This window comes from Crocodylus porosus, unplaced genomic scaffold (genome assembly GCF_001723895.1).
Source record: "Crocodylus porosus isolate Cpor-Errol unplaced genomic scaffold, CroPor_comp1, whole genome shotgun sequence".
In the NCBI taxonomy this organism is placed as follows: Eukaryota; Metazoa; Chordata; order Crocodylia; family Crocodylidae; genus Crocodylus; species Crocodylus porosus.
In genome coordinates, this window is record NW_017728931.1 from 60,580,732 (window position 1) to 60,599,325 (window position 18,594).

Genomic DNA, 18,594 nt, shown 5'->3' on the forward strand with positions numbered 1-18,594 from the left:
GTGTGTGTGTGTGTGTGTGTCCGTCCGTCCGTCCAGAGGAACCATTGTTCCTACAGGATGGATCTGCTCAAGCACTAATCAGCATTAGCTGTTTCATCCTTTAATGGCAGGAAGTTTGCAAGTATGGGCTAAAAGACTAGTAACTACAGACACCAACTGAAGAGCTTCGTTTACCTCAGTGGTTATAAGACTGTGCTTTTTTGGACTTGAAGGTCATGAGTTCTACTCCCTGTGATATACAGTGGCGGTTTCACTGCCTTTTCACTGGGTGTTGCTAACACAACCAAACTCTTTCCATGTCAGTATTGCTGTCTGTGTCCACAACAAAGTGTGAGAATCCACCTGAATGTCAGGGTTAAGAGAGGAATTTGGGGATGCTCAAGAGATGGAGAAGGGACTCAAAGCCAATTAAAAGTGACGCTTTTACAAGAGATGCCCAGGTCCATCTGAGAAAAACCCTGATGAGTTTCAGAGAGCCTGGGATGAAGAAGAAGCAAGACTATTGGGATTTCTGCTGTAACAGTGGTAATCCCAATTCCTTTTCTTTGGGGAATGATGCAGGATTAATATTGTGAGTGGGTGGAGGTTTATGGCTTGGAGATCTATTTGGCTGCAAATTGAAATTAAGCCCTTGTGGGGACAAAGTTTGGGTCCCACTAGTTACTTTCTTGATGTGCCCTGCAGCATCCAGCAGCATGGTAGGTGTGTTCCACTTTGAACGCACCCGAGGTGTTCAGCAGCAGGGAAGCACTTATGAGAGAGGGAGGGAGGGAGATCATGGCTTTGAGTCCTTCCCCATTCACTGTTAGCAATCCAGGACCTGACCATCCAGGAAATGTTGGTAACGCAACTCCCATGGACTTCAATGCAAGTTGAGCATACGCCACTAACAGCGTAATTGGGCTGTAGGCTTTTCCATACCTCTAGCTTGGACTGAGCATAAAGGTTTACATGTACCACCTTAGACCAATAATGCAGATGGCCAGCACAAAGTCCTTTCATCAAAATTATCCCCCAACCTCTCCCCTTTTCTGCAACCAAATATAGACAGGGAAATGCAACCCCCACCCTTCTCCATGGGAAAGAATTATCAGGAGTTGATTGGAGTGAGGATGTGAGAGAAAGATCTTAGTCTGATCACTGGCCATGTTCTCAGGCTTGCTTCCCTCTGTTAATAAGCAATGGAGTTTGGAGGGTATGCCACACTTTATAGATAGCTCTAGAGCAAAGACGTGCCTATAAAGATCCCTGAGGTATCTCCGATCACTTTAATTTGCTGCCAGTATTATGTATCCTCTTTTACCCTTGCTGACACCATTATGAGAAAAAAAGTCATGGCTCTGAAGATCAAGGGAATCCCTTTCAATATGAGTGCAACCATCTTGCTATTAGGAAATCAATATCAGCATGCATGCTGGAGAACTCTGAAGCCAAGTGGCTCATTCTCACAGCTATATATTCTTTTAGGGCATTGTAGAAGAACCTACCTCAGCAGGTATAGGGAAAATTAAAACAGCAACTTCCTACAGGACTTCATGCTATAGAATTGACGACTTGTCTAAAGCCATTTTGGGTGTCTGGCTAGGGGAATCTGGGAGAATGTGAGGGGTGTCAGAGCAGCCAATATATATTTTTGGTTAGGGAGAGTGTACTCTATTGTCTTCACTGACAGTGAGGGCTGAGTGCAGCTTTCCCTCATATTTACAATGTGTTGCATTACATCCTGATACCACACTTAGAGGGCAATGTGTTATGCCATCTCACACTGCATCCTGGCATTATGTTATACCAGCCCAAGTGATGTTACCTTACTGGAGAAAGCCAGCGTGAGCACTCCAAGCAAGTTTTCAGACAAGGTCCACAGCCAGAAAGTCTCCAGGCCAGATTCCTAGTATGGTATACGGCAGAGGTCAGCAAGTTACAGCCTGCAGGCTAAACCTGGCCTGTGGAGCCTTTGGATCCAGCCTGCAGAGCTGTGCCTTATTCGACAGCATTCAACAGCAGGGGGTCTTTAACTGTGCCATGCCAGTCAGCCACTTAGGGCTCCAGCAGAGGGAGAGTTTTGCCTGTGCTGTGGCAGTCAGGAGGCACTGATTCCAGAGGAGGGGAGCTTTCACCATACCATGCCACAGAGAAGTGGCTGGAAAAAGTGTCAGCAGAGGTCATATTTTAATACCCATTCACCTCTGACCTGAACTGGGTCATTCTAGACCCTGACCCCCCCCCACACACACACACACAGCTGGAAAATGTTTCCAACCCCTGGTGTATGGAACAACTCTGATTTAGGAACATTTTCTTCCCCATCCCCACATCCCCTGTTCTCCCTCAGTTAAATGCATATGCTCTGATACTGCTCCATGGCTCATGAAAACATCTCTCAGGGAGCCACATCTGGGGCTACAGGGGGGGGAGGAAGAGGAATGCAACAAATACATGGCTTAGATGTGCCAGATCCTTCCTGGTAAGTTGAAGCATTCAGTACAGATCACTGAACCACTAATGGCACAATGATTTGCACTCACTATTCTTGTACTCAGAAACTGGTGGGCAGTGATCCTATAGAGTGCCCCAGAAATACTGTATTGTTCTATGAGGAAGAAAAGAAGAGAGGGCGATGGCAGAGTGGGAGATGTAGAATTTTGTTGGGCTTCAGTATGAAAGCCCATGCTTGTCTGGAAGCATATGCAATAAGTATCACATGGGCTCTGCTTGAGCATAAACAGCACCTGCTGCTAACGTACCTGTTTGGTGCACTTGATTACTTGTAACAAAATAACACTGAAATTAAATCCTAAATTCATAATCTATATTTGATCACATCATTTTTCTTTCCTGGGTTATAATCTACCCCAGATAAACCACACACATCCTTCTGCCCCAAAGCTTCTCACCCACAGTCAGAACTTAAGTACATGAAGCCACCAGAAAAGGTCACTTATAGGAGAAAGAAGCAACTAGGCGGACTTATGGTCTAATCTGATATAACAGAAGGCAAGATACCAGACTCCTGTAGATGGACCAAAAGTTCGATCCGTTGTTGCCAGTCCTACTTTTCTGGTTGTCTCCAGAGCAGAAATTTTTGTGGTTTATGGCACAGTTAATGTTTGAAAAACGCTTTGAATGTTAACAGTGCTACACAGTATAAATGCTAAGTTTAATTATCATGGCAAACCATCATTTGCCAGTCACTGGAATTAGGGAGAGAACAAATCAGTTCAGAGAAAAGAGCCATACCAAAGCTTGCCCAAAACACAAAACCTGAACCATTTACAGAGGTTTGAAAAAAGAGTCCCATTAACTTCTTTTTGGTTTGTTTTCAGTTTTATTTCCCCACAGTGCCAACCTCTGAGCGTCTTGGTTCCAGGTGAGGGGAAAGGACTGAAAAAACCACCAGAGATCAGCTGCTATTGCCAGCTGCTAAAAAAAAAACCAAAAACCCCTTGGGAAATACCAGAAATCTCAGAAGCTCTCCCAGTCCCAAGATTTCTAAACCAAAGAAGTGTCGGAGAAGTCTCTGTAGTGTCAGGTGATGATCCAAAATGTACAGCCAAATTGATGGTTCACCCCATCACTATCAAGACAGCAGAATGCCTTGAGGCCCAAATTCCACAGAGAGATGCTGGTATAGAGAGTTTATCATCAAAAAGGGAGATGGGGTGCTTCCATCATAACATAAGAACCCTGCTGGCAAGGTTCAAGATGACGTGCCGGCGTCTTCCATTCATGAAGATAAAGGAGATGAGGGCAGTTTTGGGGTACTGAGGAATACAACGCACACGATTTTCTCGTTTTTTTCCCATTCGTACGGCCTCGACCCGCGTAAACCGCTCCAAACACTCAGCCTGAAAGTTGTAGAAAACAAACTAAACAAAAACAACCATTCCCCTCCCTCCCACCCCACGACCTGAAGAGTCACGAGAAGAAAAACACCAATTTATACAAAACGCAATAGAAACGAAATATTTACAAATGAAATGAATGTCTCCTCGGTGGCCATTGTCAGTCAATTCTGACAAGTTGCCGTGTGTTCTGGATTGCAGATCGCTTGGTTAGTTTGGTTTTTCTTTTAAAGGGAGGAGAGGGAAGGAGTAAGTAGTTCCCTGACCCCTGTTACCGGGAGTTATATTTCATAGACCTTCCTCTCTACCTTCCTCAGAAAAATATAAGAAAAGACAATGCCCACCCAAGCCACCCTTTTCTCACATCATGAAACTTTTCAGGTCCACCCCATCCCCCAGCCCAGCTTTTTAAAAAATGAGACCTTCTGTTGGCTTAAAAAAGGAGAAAGATGAGATAAAATCAACTGGTGTGTGATGGAGAGTGAGAGAAGTGGGTTTCAGCTCCAGAGAGTGCAGAAAATGTGGCTGATAAAATGGTTGTGCCTTCTGTTTTGAGTCAGTCTCATGCAATGCTCCAAGTCAACAGGGGTTTTCCTGATTGAGTGAAGACTGGTAGGTCATTGGGACAAGCCTATGAAAAAGAGTGTGGGACCATACCATAGATCTCAGGTGCTGGCCTATGGCACCACCATCAAACCTCCTGGAGAAGACAGTAAATGAAAGGGGAGGGTGACTTCTCACTCCTACCGCCTCTACCCTTTAGTTTAATTAATGTGCGTGGATACAATGGAAAGAAGTATGCTCTTGCTGATACTATGTGCACTGGGACAAGCTGTCAGTATGACTGCAGGCATGGTAAACCCTCAGGCTATTGCAGCTTTGAACCTATGCTAGTAACTTACTCTCTCTTCTACTTACACATGTACGCACACACATACACCCACATTTCCTCTCTTTCTCCCCCCTCCCCACATTCAATTCTAGTCTTCAGACCTCAGCACAATTGCTGTGTCTACTGCCATTTATTTGTGTCATTCCCTCCTGCCCCCGGAAGACAAGTCATGCATATTCACTGCACATTCAAAAGCATATGCATGTATTCAACAAGTGTGCACCCTCCCCTCTTGGTTATGCAACCAGACATTTACACAGTCTCCTGCCTCTTCCATACATGTTCCCTGGTGCCTCCTTTCTCCTTGTCACTGTACCAATATTAGCAGAGAGAGCTCTATTCCATTTTATAATACATTTCTTCCTGCCCGGTAAGGATGGGCAGGGAGGAAAGTTAAAACCCCTTTCTGTTTTGACTCCCTCTTTTCAAAAGGATGTAGCCAAAATGGAGTTGCCATCTCCTGAAGTGACTGCAACAGTTCATCCCCTTTGTCCTTTTTGTGCCATCTTTCTCCTTGCCTTTTCCCTGGATTGTCAAGTTTTCTTCCACTTGTTATAATGGGTTTGTTATCCAAACACCATAACTGATCTGTTTTATTTTGTTCTCTCTGCAAACATTTCAAGTATAGTGTTATCATATATACTCGTGTAAAAGCCAGCTCATGCTTTGAGCTATTTTCATGATTTAAATATACCCAAAAATGAACAGGGGTTAATTGTTAATGAACAAGCTAAGCCTTGCCTCTCACCTTTAGGTGCCCCTTATTTCAAGGCAGTCAGTATCAACCCCCAGCATACTCAGGGGTTTTCCTGAGCTCAAAGCTGCTCAGCATTATTTCCATCCCTCACATTAGCCTGTCCCAGATGTGATAACTGCGTTACCAGAACTGAACCACTGGCCAGACCTGCATATAACTCAACCTTCCCACCCCTAGCAAATTATTCAAAATTTCAGAGGAAATTTCTCAGCATATATGCAAATACATGTTTCAGCCCTAAATCCCCATGATTTTCAGGAAATAATTTAACAAGAACCACAATATAATTAACATGTAAGTGCAGCAAGCCAATCCCACCTTGTTTCCTCTTCATGCCTTCATTTTTTTTTCTAAACAGTTTTAGGAAGAATTGCCCAAGCAAGCATTTTCCTTTGTGTCCATTCCACCTTTTCTGCTCTCTTCTTGCTATACACACATCTGTGTATACCTTCACTGTTTTCAGTTAAATAAAATGAAACTACATAGTCACTGCTCCCGCTCATTTACCCTCCCCTGACTCACCCCAAACCTACACCTTCTCCGTCTTTGAAACAACCAGATACCTGACTCTTACGTCACGGGACATGTGATGGCCAGCAATGGAGGAGAAAGGAAGGAGTGGGAAAATGGAAAGATATAAAGGAAGTGGGGAAACAAAGAGGTGGCACTTGTCACCAGTGCTGCCCTAGATAGAACTCAGAACTCCAGTATTCCATGAATAAAGAAAGAACCAGAAGAGTAGCAAATGGGAATCAAGTCTGATCCCACCCCACCCTCCCCCACTCCAATTTTCCCCCATGACCCCTTCCCACATTCCTTCCCCTCACTCAAACATCAGACTCAATACTGGAGAGTTTCTCATAAACATGCCCGTTGCTGGAGCCATTGAAAGCCCTGGGGTTTTTGTTGTTAGGCACACAGGGGTTGGACTGGTTCCCTATACAGATGTCCTTCTGGAAACGGGCTGGCACAGCCCCATGAAGGGCTGATACCACCGGCTTGTTGGTGGTGACGATGGCTCGGAAGTCCGGCCTGGCTTTGGGCCCCCCTGCCACCACAGGCTGCCTGAAGAAATAAGATTTGCTGCCGTGGAGCAAGCATTGGTCATCCCCAAAAGTTGGAATGAAAGGGTTTTGCGTGACCCGGTCGGGATAGAGCGACTTGCTGAGCATGTAGCCACTGCCGCCGGGGTTGTTGTGGTGGTGGTAGCTGGTGGCGGGCACTGAGGACTTGTTGTTGGCAAAGGTGGTCTCGTTGGCTGGCATCTCAAACATATGGGCATAGGGACTCCCCTCCAAAAAGCGGCCCTTGTCCTTCAGGCTTACACTGCGGGGGGCCAGGGCTGATTCTTCCTTCTGCAGGTCTACGAAGGTGTCATAGGAATGCTGCCGGCGAAGCTTGTTGCGGTTCTTCTTCTGCACCTTGGAGGCAGAGTTGGAAGGGCTCTGAGGATACTTGGAGGAGGAGGCGGCGCTGGTTGGCACTGGCACAGGGGCAGGCGGTTGGTCCAGCTCTTGAAGGGAGTTATCCTCACTGATGTCATAGAGGTTGCCTGCTTTCTTACACGCCTCACACCGGATGCATGGCTGGCGGGTGGAGTTCTGTCCCACCACTGCTGGAGTATAATTGTGCAGCTTAGAGGGGCAGCTACGGCAGAAATTAGCCCCACTCCGGTCCTCCCAGTCTAGGTTGGTCAGATTCTTCTCCCATGGTGCCGGCACCCCACTCACAACACCATGCTTGTGCTCATTGGCGCTTCCAAACTCCCCTGATCCATGCTTGTGGTGGGCCCTGTTGGTGCAGGATACTCCTCCCCCTACAGCGTCACGCTTGAACTCATCTCCCCGCTCTTTGTAGATATCTGTCAGGTCCACGTGCTCCCAATGCGGTGAGTTCTCCTTGGCCCGGAACTGGTCCAGGTAGAAGTCTCGTAGCCCTTCCTTGTCCCTGAAGTAGCGCTTGTGATCGGGGGAACGGGGTGGGCGTCGGCGGTAGGCTAGTTCAATCTCATCAAATTCCCGCCGTGACTTAGCTGAGGCTGGACGTTTCTTCAGGCTGTCCTTATACTGCTGCTTCCGCCGCTTGGCAGCATTACCTTCAATATTGCCATAAGTCACCGTGTGGGTGGAAATGTCAGAGACATCTGAGCGGATCAAGTCATCATGGCCCCCTCCACCACTGTAGCGATCACTCTTGAAGGAGAACTTGCCATAGAGATCACCTAGCTGACTGTGCTTGGAAGATGGCAAACCAAGGTCCAATGGCTTCTTACTGATGGACCTTGGCTGGGCACTGAAGGGTGGGTTGTCACAGTCATACAGTCCATCAATGGAACTGGCACTGCCAATACTGTGGGGCCGGTGGTGATGGTGGTAGTGGTCCTGATACACATTACTATCTTTCAGTTGCAAATTGCCAAAGGTCCTTTCTACCTCACTAATGTAGTCACTGAAGAGGTTCTCCTCACAAGGAGGGTTGTTATAAGACTTGCAATCAGAATGAGTGAAGCTGCGGCGGTGCTCAGAGATGTCATAGACTGATGATTCACGGCGGATAAAGTCCAGGGCACTCTGCGGAGAGCCATTGACCCCTGACAAATTGGCCATATTCTTTGCCGTGCGGAGTAGGCGCAAGATATTGGAATGGGTATTGTTCATAGTTGCTGTGGGAGAGTTCATTGCTGACTGACGTTCCTCAATGGCTACACCATGAATGCAGCTGTAGATACCCTGGAATGAAATGGAACAGGAAGAGGTGAGTGCTTACGCAAGAGGAGAGAGATATGAGAGGTACAGGACTGGGAAAACTGAACTATGAGGCAGAGAACAATTTGTCCTTGCCAAAGACCCTAAAGTTTGCCAACTTTACAGCATTACGAAATGAGATCAAACTTACATTAGCAACATATACTCTTCTCTCTGTCTTGCTCTTCCTTTCTATTTTCCTTCCCCTCCATTTCTCTTTCTCTACTTTGTTCCTTTTTACTTACTCCTTCACTCTTCTTAGATTCCCTTTCTTTCATTAATAAACAGTTTAGAGGAGAAGGACAACTCTTACTGGACAGAACTAGACGAAGACTAAGACAATCCAAGTTTGCTTCCTTAACCAGTTTAGCCTCAGACTTCCTGTGTGACATTAAACAAGTAATTTTGCCACTGCGTGACTCAGTTCCCCATCTGTAAAATGAGGATAAGAATACTTTCTCTGTCTGATCTATTTAGATATCAAGTTCCCTGGGAGTGAGTCTCTCTCTGATTACATTTGTGTGTGTACAGTGCCTAATATAACTGGAGCCCTGAGTTCAGTGTGATCTTCCAGGAAAGATATTAATATATAAAATTAATTACATTTTATTAAATCATAATACTTTCCATGTGGAAAGAAGCTTATTTATTTGAGACATAAGAAATCAATATAACACAAGATCAGGCTCCTCTTCCAAAGCTGGTAATTCTAAAAGCAAAATTGTCTATTCTGCCGGATGTAAGTAACAACCACTAAAGTCAATAGGATTTACTCATACCTGGTAGAACTCCAGGAGGAGCAAGACCACTACATATGTTATATTTGACAGCAAGAGCAGAATTTCTGTGTTGGACATGAGGGTTGAAGACTATCTAGTTTGGTCCTGAATTTACCCCCTTACAATACGGAATCACCCAGGAAGGAAACTGGTTAAAAAGAGCATACATACAGGCATATTAACCATCGGCCCAGTTTTTAAAAAAAGAAACAGAAATGATAGAGCTGATGAACAGACATTTAGATATTTAGAATTTGGATGAATGGGGAGCAAAAGAATTTTCAATGGCTTTCAAGTTAAATCTAACAAGGTTACGAGGTCCCCAGATGGACATCCCTGGAAAGTCCCTGTGCAAGCCCAAAACAGACAGTGCAACATCTTTCCATGTTTCCTGAACCAGTGCTTCTCAACCATGATGTAGAAAGACTACATTTAGGGTGAAAAAATAGCTCAGCTTCCATTACTCACTCCTTGGCCTCTCAAATTGATGCCACCATTTTATGCCAATTGCAAGGTAGACACCAATACTTTATAAAAGGGACTGGTTAACAAGACATTTCACATAGATCATTCAACAAGTAGATGGTTAATGACTCTCAGTCATACCACCAACCTGGCCGAGATTTGAAGGTAATCTAGATATGAAAGACTCTATAGTATTTTAACAATCTATTTAATATTAACAATCATCTGACACATTCAGTTTCTGATTCCTAACTTGGGATCAAACTAGAACAGCTAACATATGACATAAGACTTTTTTACCCACACTCAGCCGAACTATCTAATATCCCCCAAACAGTGTGGTACAGTACAATGTATGCCTCGAACAACCATTCTTTGACACACTAAATTCCAAAGCAGTGGGCAGTGATGTCAGAAACACAGAATTATGACCTCTTTTCAAGATGGGGCAGGAGGAGAAGCAAGAAAGTGGGACACAGATGTCTACAACAGTAGCAAAGGGATCACACATAAATGATTCACTGAAGAAGCTACCTCATACGTAAATGTTTGCCATGAAGGCAGATTTTGCATTAGGTGTGTGCTGAAAACAAGTGATCCTCCTTTTGGGAGGGATTTTTGTATGATTCACAACATGATTTTTGGTTAAAAAAGTCAGTGTCCACAACAACCACAGGCCAGTGCTGATCTGCGACAAGTTTATCTATAAAGCTCCAACACACAGGGCAACAACAGACTTCTCAATTACTTCTAAATTATTGACTAGAGCCAAAGGAAAATTGGTTCAGGTAGAAGAATCAAGAACTGCCCTAAACTTCCTCCAGGAAATCAACATTCTTTAAGGACATTTTGGAGGGTTAGAAAAACGACACTTTTTTTTTTACCTTGCCTTTTATTTTTCCAACTGTTCCACCATTATTGGTTCCAAATGAGACCAGAATTTACTAAATAATCTGAGGAAAATGCAGACTTCTTAAGGAAAGTGGTGGAAACCCTTGTAACATTTAAAATAGACAAAGCACTAGAGATACACACACACACACACACACACACACACATATTATGTTGGATGTCCATAATTGAGACAGTCAAAATAATCTAGTAGGACTTCCTATTTTTTAACTTCTATAACCAGATGACTTAACTTCCCCATTGTTCCTTTGTATCATCTGAAGACACTCACCCTGCTGATAGAGAAGACCATACCAGGCTTGCCAGAGCAGACACCCATGAAGCAGTGACGGAATTGCCAGTAGAAGAGATGCTCACAGATGAAGGTGATGAGGCTGAGAGCCATGGCTGCTCCCAGCATGTAGAAGACCCCTGCCATATTGTCTATGTCCAGTTGGCTGCTCATTACCTCATTCTTTTCATTATGACAAATGCCAGTGAGCCAAAGAGCTTCCAACTCCTCCATCTCTCCTAGAAAGACAAAAAATAAAGTTGAGTCGGTTCTATGCTGACTATAAACTCCAAGCCGTAGCAAACTGGAATAGAAGTTGGCCTCAAGTCTTTTCTACTGTCTGAGCTCTGGTTTTATAACTGCAGTCTGACCATGGTGGAGTTCTGTCTGTATAGCTCCTTGCCTAGCACTTCTGGCAGGATGCAGTGTTCATAGTAGTAAGAAATGTAGTGATTTGTTGGAGGAGAAATACAAGGACAAGACTCTGCCATAACCAGAAGCTAGAATGAAAGGCTGCATCATAAAAACACACCTGCCAAACTACCAAAGTTCTGAAAGAACTGCTAAGGAAAATTCCATTCCATGTCAGTAGAGACCTTTCTTCTGAAACTTTCACTGTGGATATCAGATCAGTGGAGGGAGAAAACAGCCATTACTACAGATGTTTAAAAACATATTATTTTTCTCAATGAAAATATCCCTGCTCAGGTTTAAATTCACTGACATTTCACATTTTAAATTTTCCACACAATTCCATAACTGGTTTTTGACTAGCTAAAAAAAAAATCACTTATTAAAATATTTCCCTACTATATTTATCAAAATATTTTTCAATTTTGTCAAAATGTCTATTTTTTGATCAGGTCAAATTATCAACCACATATACCAAGTAACAATGGAGCTTTCCTAGCTTGCCTGTACTGCACACTTATCCCTATTAACCATATGGCTCATAATCTATGCAAACCTTCAAAAACTGAATTCTGGGACTACTTTTCAGATTTTAGGAGAAACTGGAGGTTATCCATACTTTTCAGGATCAGACATGAGATCTTATGTTCATATGGTATTACATTGCACAGTCAGGTACATTGTGGGCGTTTTATACTTTTCAGAATAAGCTTTCTGAATGGTAGTTAATTCTTTGCTAAAATATGTCAGTTCTAATAATCTTCCTGTACCTTTATTTCTGATTTAAGAAATCTATTCATTTACATGATAAGATAAGAATTTTAATTTTCCAATAGAAGTGTCCTGAAAGGAGTGGTATGGGGAAGGAGGGAGAAACTGTAGAAAATTCTTCCCAGAGTGAAGCTCTCATCCCATCAACAATGTACCATATTTTTTTTTTTTAAGTAATACCTAATAAGGATGAGGGCAAACTAGTTTGAATCCATTAAGAGCTGAAGAGTTCTTCAAAATTTACTACTGAATTCCTAATGGAATAATTCTTGCAAAGTCCATTTTTACTAGTGTCTTTGATTATGGCCAGCAACCTGGAAGTATTACTAATTCACAAGGGAAAATCTGCTTTCACAAGACTTCTGAAAGAAAGATACTCAGATAAGCTTAACATACACTTTTGATCTGATGCATACTTTTTATCAAATCTTTGAAACTGTTTATATTTCCACTCATGTGGCTCTATCTTTTCATTAGTAACCTATTTTTATTAATCTCCCATTATCTACCAAGTCTAAAACAGTAGGGTAGGGATGAGAGCAGCAAATTCCACACAGATAGGATCTAACAGAGATCAAGGAAACCCAATCTTTTTGTTGAGATCACTTACCATCACCAAAAAGCTGAAGGATGGCAAGGTCAACCTGCCGCTTCCAGCCAGAGTCCTTTTGGATGGCAATGCCATAGCCTGTGGAGGCAAACACCTTCCCACTTCCAATTGTTACCAGTTTACAGCCCTCGTCTCTGCCAGCCATGTAGTTTAGCACTGCTGCATCATAAATGAAGGCATCCAACTTCCTGCATAGGTGTAAGAAAAAAAAGAGGGTATGCAGTAAAAAAAAAAGATTCTATGCAAGTTCAAATCACAATACATAGCAATTCCCTTTCCTTGCAAAAAATGTGGTTTGCTAGCTATGGATGAGAGGAACCAGTCCAGATCAAATACTGTATACTGCATTCTGAAACTTCACAGGGAGCAACTAAAATCTGAGCCTTGAATCTTAATTTTCAAAGTGGAGGAGATTAGGTGAAGAGATTAGGTAAGGACCTATCTCTGTTTTCCTGACTTCCAACATGGTCTCCAGTGAGTTGATGTGGAAGAAGAAATAAAACAAAAACCTATTGCAAGGTCAAGGATGAATAAAGAGGAAGATAAAGGAACATCTATAGTCATCTTAAATGTTTATAGTACCTTTCATCTCGAAGGATCCTGAAATGCTCTACAAAATACATGGATGCTATATAAGAAATTAGGATTTGAAGTAAGGCAAAAGATCATTTCTAGCTGAAATGGCTGGCATGATTTAGCTAGCTTAAAATACTGAGTTTAACACCCCTATTAAAAAAGTCCCAGCAGATCTTTAATGATAGCAATTGATCAGGTCATTGATCGATTTATGTCTAACCATGAAGATGGGTATTATCACACCCTGCTTGTAGAGCACTGAGGCTGGTCGGAGACTGGACAAGCACCTAGCTGGGGTCATCTGATCCCACAACACTCTTTACTGCTTATGGTATGGGGTCGAACTCAATGACCTACTGAGGTCCCTTCCTCCCCGAACATCTATGAATCTATAAGACCATGTCTATACCACCTTCCAACTGTGCTAGGGAGTGCAGTGGTGAAGCATGGCATGGCCATTCGGCACATGCTACACTTTGAAAATATTTAATGTAGCCATCCTTCAAGTGGCACTGGGTTGTACCTAAAGCTTTTGCTCTCAGGTGTACTGAATAGCACATGCCCAGGCTACTCTAAAGACATTTATGTTACACTTTTGGGGTGTAGTACATGCAGAGTAGAGATGCCCTGAGAAACTTATTCCAGATTGATTTAGAGAACCACTAATGTTGGCACTGTGACTAGATGACACTGGTGGATGTGGTTTGGAGAAGTCAGGTAGTCTTTCCTTTCTCCCAGTAAAAATATTGATTATTTGGAAAGAAACACCAACTCAAGGAAAAATGCTTTATCGGTGGCAGGTTAGGGTGTTGTGTCTTGTGGTGTGTCAGGGTTGATTACAGTTTTACAGAGAGTTTAGATTATGGATTTGTATAAATTGGTTTGGATAGGGATGATCCTGCCTCTGATGACCTCTGGAGGTCCCTTCCAGCCCTAATTCTCTATGATTCTATGGTTTACATCTTCCAAATAACCAGAGATTGCAAGAGAGTAAAACTTTCTGCTAAGTATGAAATGAAGAACTTTCATCTTCCAACCCTTTCACCACCATACCCACCCACCCACCCATTCAATTCTGTCTTGAGTGGGTGGTTAGACTAGATGATCTCCTGAGGTCTCTCCCAGCTCTAGTTTTCCATGATTCTAACCCCCTATTGGAGTGCATGTATGTTTCCAAGGTAGTATCTTCCCCATTCAGTTCAAATTTATTCCTAGGGGGTGGTCTATCCCAAAGTTAGTATAAATCAGTGTTGACTTCAACCTGGTATATATTTCTAGGATGACATCTCTCTCATCTATATATTTCCAGGACAGAGCATATTTATTTCCTGGATGACGACTACCCTGGCACGTGTTCATTCCCAGGATGGCATCCAGTAATTGTACAGTCATTTGTAATGGGCTACGCTCCTCTGACTCAGGCAAATGGGTTAGAAATATTCAGTCAATCTAGTAATTAAATTGGCTGAACATCCTTTCATACTTCAGAATGAACCTTATCAGAGAGTGCAGTGCTTCTGCAACCCAGAGTGAGACACAAGGAGCAAAGATCTTGTTTTTCCCCACAGGGGTTCCTTTCTTTTTCTGTGTCCTTGTGACAAGGTATTTAGCAGAATTTGCAGAATTGCTGGAATCTTGAAAGGGCCAAACCATGAGCAATTCTGTTATGGCCTTGGACTTGTGATTTCTGGCCTGTCACCCCTTCACCTTAATGCCCGCAGCACCCCAATCCCCCTGTAAGGGTGAGTTTCTGAAAAATCAATCTGAGGCTTGACACGGAAGGGGCTGCCCTTATCCACAGAGGATAGGGACTTATGAAAAACAGCAGGGTTTCTGTCTGCTCATAGAGGGCATTCTGGTAGCTGTTAGAATGGGGCAAAGGGCTAAAAGCAGACTATTTTCAGTGAGTTTTTCCCTTTCTGCTTCCCAAAGATGTGTGAAAAAACTCTGATTTCATATATATATATTCATGATTCAAAAATATTTTGACAGGCATTTTATGCAAAGATATTTTAGCCTCTGAGTCATTCACAAACAAATTACTTTGACTATGTCATTGTCTATATGATATTCATTGTTGCTAAGCTGGCCTGTGACATTTAGGCTCCCTAACTGACTTAATCTTTCATGGTATAAAAAGGGAATCAAAACAGTATCAGGAGGATTGTGCAAACGTTTCTGGGACAAACTTTGGCCACAAAGTACTGCAAGTACTGGCTCTGCAAAGGCATAGGCGTCTCCTCATACATAACAGCTTGTACCAGCAAGATTGCTCGTACTAACATGTATGCAAATAAATATTCACATGAGGTTCGCTCTCTCCAAAAATATTCCTGTGAACAAACAAAATCAAACAAAATCACTTGTGTAGATATTAACAGAAAACTAGCAAAAAAGAATTGTGAATAGCATCAAAACAAAATTGCCTCGGTAACTGTTGTAGAGTTTGTGATATTTTTGGCACTTTGAATATCATAAAGAATAGTCACTGAAGTCCAACAGAAAATTCCCAGACACTCAAGACAAGAAACCAAGCTTACATTGTGGACAAATGTAGAAGACGGCAGCCTTACCCAGTTTTTAGTGATAACAGTGCATCCCCTACCCCCCTCTGATTGAACTTCACCATGTAGCTATGCATTTCAGGGTAGTTGTTGCGAATGTTCCTTTCTGTGCTGCCGTTGGGAACTGTCCCAAAGCGGAAAGGGGGTGAGAAGTCATTAGGTTTCTGGAACTGGAGGGAGAGAAAAAGAAAACTTCTCAGAACTTTCATCAATAAATAGTAGTTTTCATGAAATAATCCATTTTGTTGAACAGGAGAAAGTTTTGTTGGGACACAGAAATTAGCTTCCAACTTCTTTAAAATCATATGGAAAGCTGCTTTCAAACACAGTAGCCTCTGGTTAAGAATCAGAGAGTGAAACCAACCAATATAGTTTCACTAACAATACACAGTTTATACAAAAGTTCACTAAGGAGTCTGAATGAAACCCCCCCAAAAATCAGCTTCAAGAATGAAAAATAATGTTTTTTAAAATCTTTTACAAAATAACCTAATGTGTGGGTTTGGAACATATGTAAGAAAAGGTTTTTCAGAAATGATAAAGAAGACTTACTCTGCCAGCATTACTGTATTTTTTAAATCTATTTTTCAGCTTTGGAACAGACACTGGGCTACCTGTTTTCTGTCTGATGGAGAAACAGTTTTCTCATGAAGAAACAGTCTTCTCACAACCCCTCATACTCAAATTAGCAAACTGAGATTTTGTTTTCTAACTTTTGGGTGTTTCTCTTGACTCAGAGTCTAAATCCTATTAGAGCTTTGCTTGTTTCTAATGGCAAGTGATGCCTGAAACAAAGATGGAAGAAGTAATCCTCCAAGTCCTTTGCTGCTCCCAAGAAATACAATCATCATAAAACTCCCCCATGACTGTAAGGCTGTAAGATTTTATATGCCACTTGCTTAACTCAAGTCACAATCAGTGCTTTCTGGGGTTTTATGAGCAGTAAAATTTAGCACTGCCGATTATCAAGACTTCTTAAAACACACAGAACAGGCAGATGGGAAGAAGCACAAAAAACTGCAAGCCAGGAACTGAATAAGTAGTAAAAAAAAAAAAAAAATACATACAGCGGTCAGTCTGGTAGATAGAAAAATCTGTCCCTTGGTAGTTCACAGTGGTATTTTGCACAGTGCACCCTGCTAATTACTATCTTTTGACCATGCTTAGTGAGATCTTTGTCTAATGACCAAAGTGACCATGTACCACTTATGCTTTGTGCACAGAATATACCAGATCCAGTAATGTGTGCATTGCCTTGTACTGTGTAGAATAAATTAGTCCCATAAAAAGCATATCTGTTCAATCTGCTGGGTGTGTTAACATCATTTCACAGCTATTTGTGTGTATCCATCCCCTATCCTGGATGAGTTAGGGAATCATCTCCCTAGTTAGGATGAGTTTGACCGGGTTGTGTGTGTATATGAGACAGTGAGAGAATAAGAAGACGTGCATGCACCATTGCTCCTAAAAGGATGGAAAACGTCAGCGCTATTTCCCAAAATACAGGCCTGCACTTAAAGGAGTTCTCAAGATGTAAACAGGCAATAAGGTGCCTCTCCAGAAACTTAACCCTCTCCCAAAGGGAGAAGACAAGCTCATAACTATCAAAAATTGTAATGAGAGTACATTTTGATAGAATAAAATCACAGCAGCATGTTAAAGCTATTATTAGTCATCACATTGATTAGGAAAATGCCTTAAGACCAAGCAAGCATAGGGCTGACTATGTGAGGCACTACAAACATAGAACCATTGGGTGCTTCCTACCTCCCAAAGCTTGCAATCTTGATAAGTAAGCTCCCTGACCCCCAGGGAGACAACACTGAAGCAGAATGAACAACGTTATGGCACTGAATGGGCACATTAGTCTCATGGTCTTTTCAGGGATGGGCAGGGGGAGGAGGATTTCATTTGAGGATAAATTAAATGGGGAAAAAAAAGGAAAGGAAGAGGAGGCACTAGAGGGAAGGAGAAGAGTTCAAAGCAGAAAAGGAGGGGGTAAGAGGGGCAGTGGGGGAGTGAAGGTGGGGTGGAGAGACTGTGAGGGAGAGGAAGGAGGAGAGGATTGGAGTAAACAGGCTGCCAGCACAGAACACAGAAATGCAGTCAAATGCTTCAGAAAGCAGTAGCATAACCAGGGCAGGGCAAGCAGGGCACTAGGCCTGGGCATTGACTGAGGGGGTCCAGAATCCCCCAACCCAGCTGAGAATCTACCACGGCCAGGAGGGTCTTGTGCTGCCCTTGGTCAGCCACAGAAGGTGGGCAGAACAGTGCTGCACCACAGCACATCTGGACAGCATGGAGCAAGTGAAATGGTGCTTCTCCCTGGGGGCTTCTGCTAGAGCAGGCACAGCCCTGAACCCAATATGTATGCATGAGAGAGGTGAGATGCAAAAAAGTCAGTAGGATCAATGCCCAGGAAGCCTGGCCATGGAGCTACTGATGCTGGGGCTGATGCTGCTACAGCAGGGGCAGCAATAGCCCATGCAGATAAGACTTCCCTTCCCCTAGCCCACCTTCTCCCCACATCTACGATGGTCAGCACACTCTTGCCCCATGCTCCCCCCTGCAAGGGGCTCAGTTTGCTCTCTACAACTCTGGCAGAAAGTTCTTTGAACATCCAAGGTCTCTGCCTTGGTTGCTTCTATGGTTGTTCCTACTGGCTGGAGTCTTGGCTAATTGTTCCCCACAGGGTTTCTCATAGAGTCACGTGGCAAAAGAGAGGGGAGAGATCACCCAAGTGTGTGCAGGGGGATTCCTCTGTACAGCTATGGCTCTGGGTAACACTGGACTGTAGCCCTTCCCCAGTGTACCAGTTGCAGATTTTGCCACTTCTACAGCTGGTGGTTGGACCTAAGAGGAATAGTCACATCTATTACCACACTGTTCAACATCTTCATCAGTGACTTGGACAAGGGGGTAAAAAGCACCCTGTTCAAATTTGCTGATGACACTAAGATGTGGGGGGATGTGGGCACACTAGAAGGAAGCAACAGACTA

At 43.2% G+C, this 18,594-nt stretch overlaps 1 protein-coding gene across 1 annotated transcript in view; it reads right to left on the bottom strand.

The window, feature by feature from the left end:
- Window positions 1-6,317: 6,317 nt before the first annotated feature.
- GRIN2B (glutamate ionotropic receptor NMDA type subunit 2B) overlaps window positions 6,318-18,594 on the bottom strand; it is a 50,355-nt gene continuing 38,078 nt past the window's right edge. Inside the window, exons 7-10 of the mRNA XM_019543917.1 lie at window positions 15,604-15,764; window positions 12,455-12,642; window positions 10,663-10,901; window positions 6,318-8,220 (exon numbers count right to left, since the gene is read on the bottom strand). Of these exons, the coding sequence (XP_019399462.1) occupies window positions 6,319-8,220; window positions 10,663-10,901; window positions 12,455-12,642; window positions 15,604-15,764 (2,490 nt within the window). The 3' untranslated portion in view covers window position 6,318. The remainder of the gene's footprint in view (window positions 8,221-10,662; window positions 10,902-12,454; window positions 12,643-15,603; window positions 15,765-18,594) is intronic.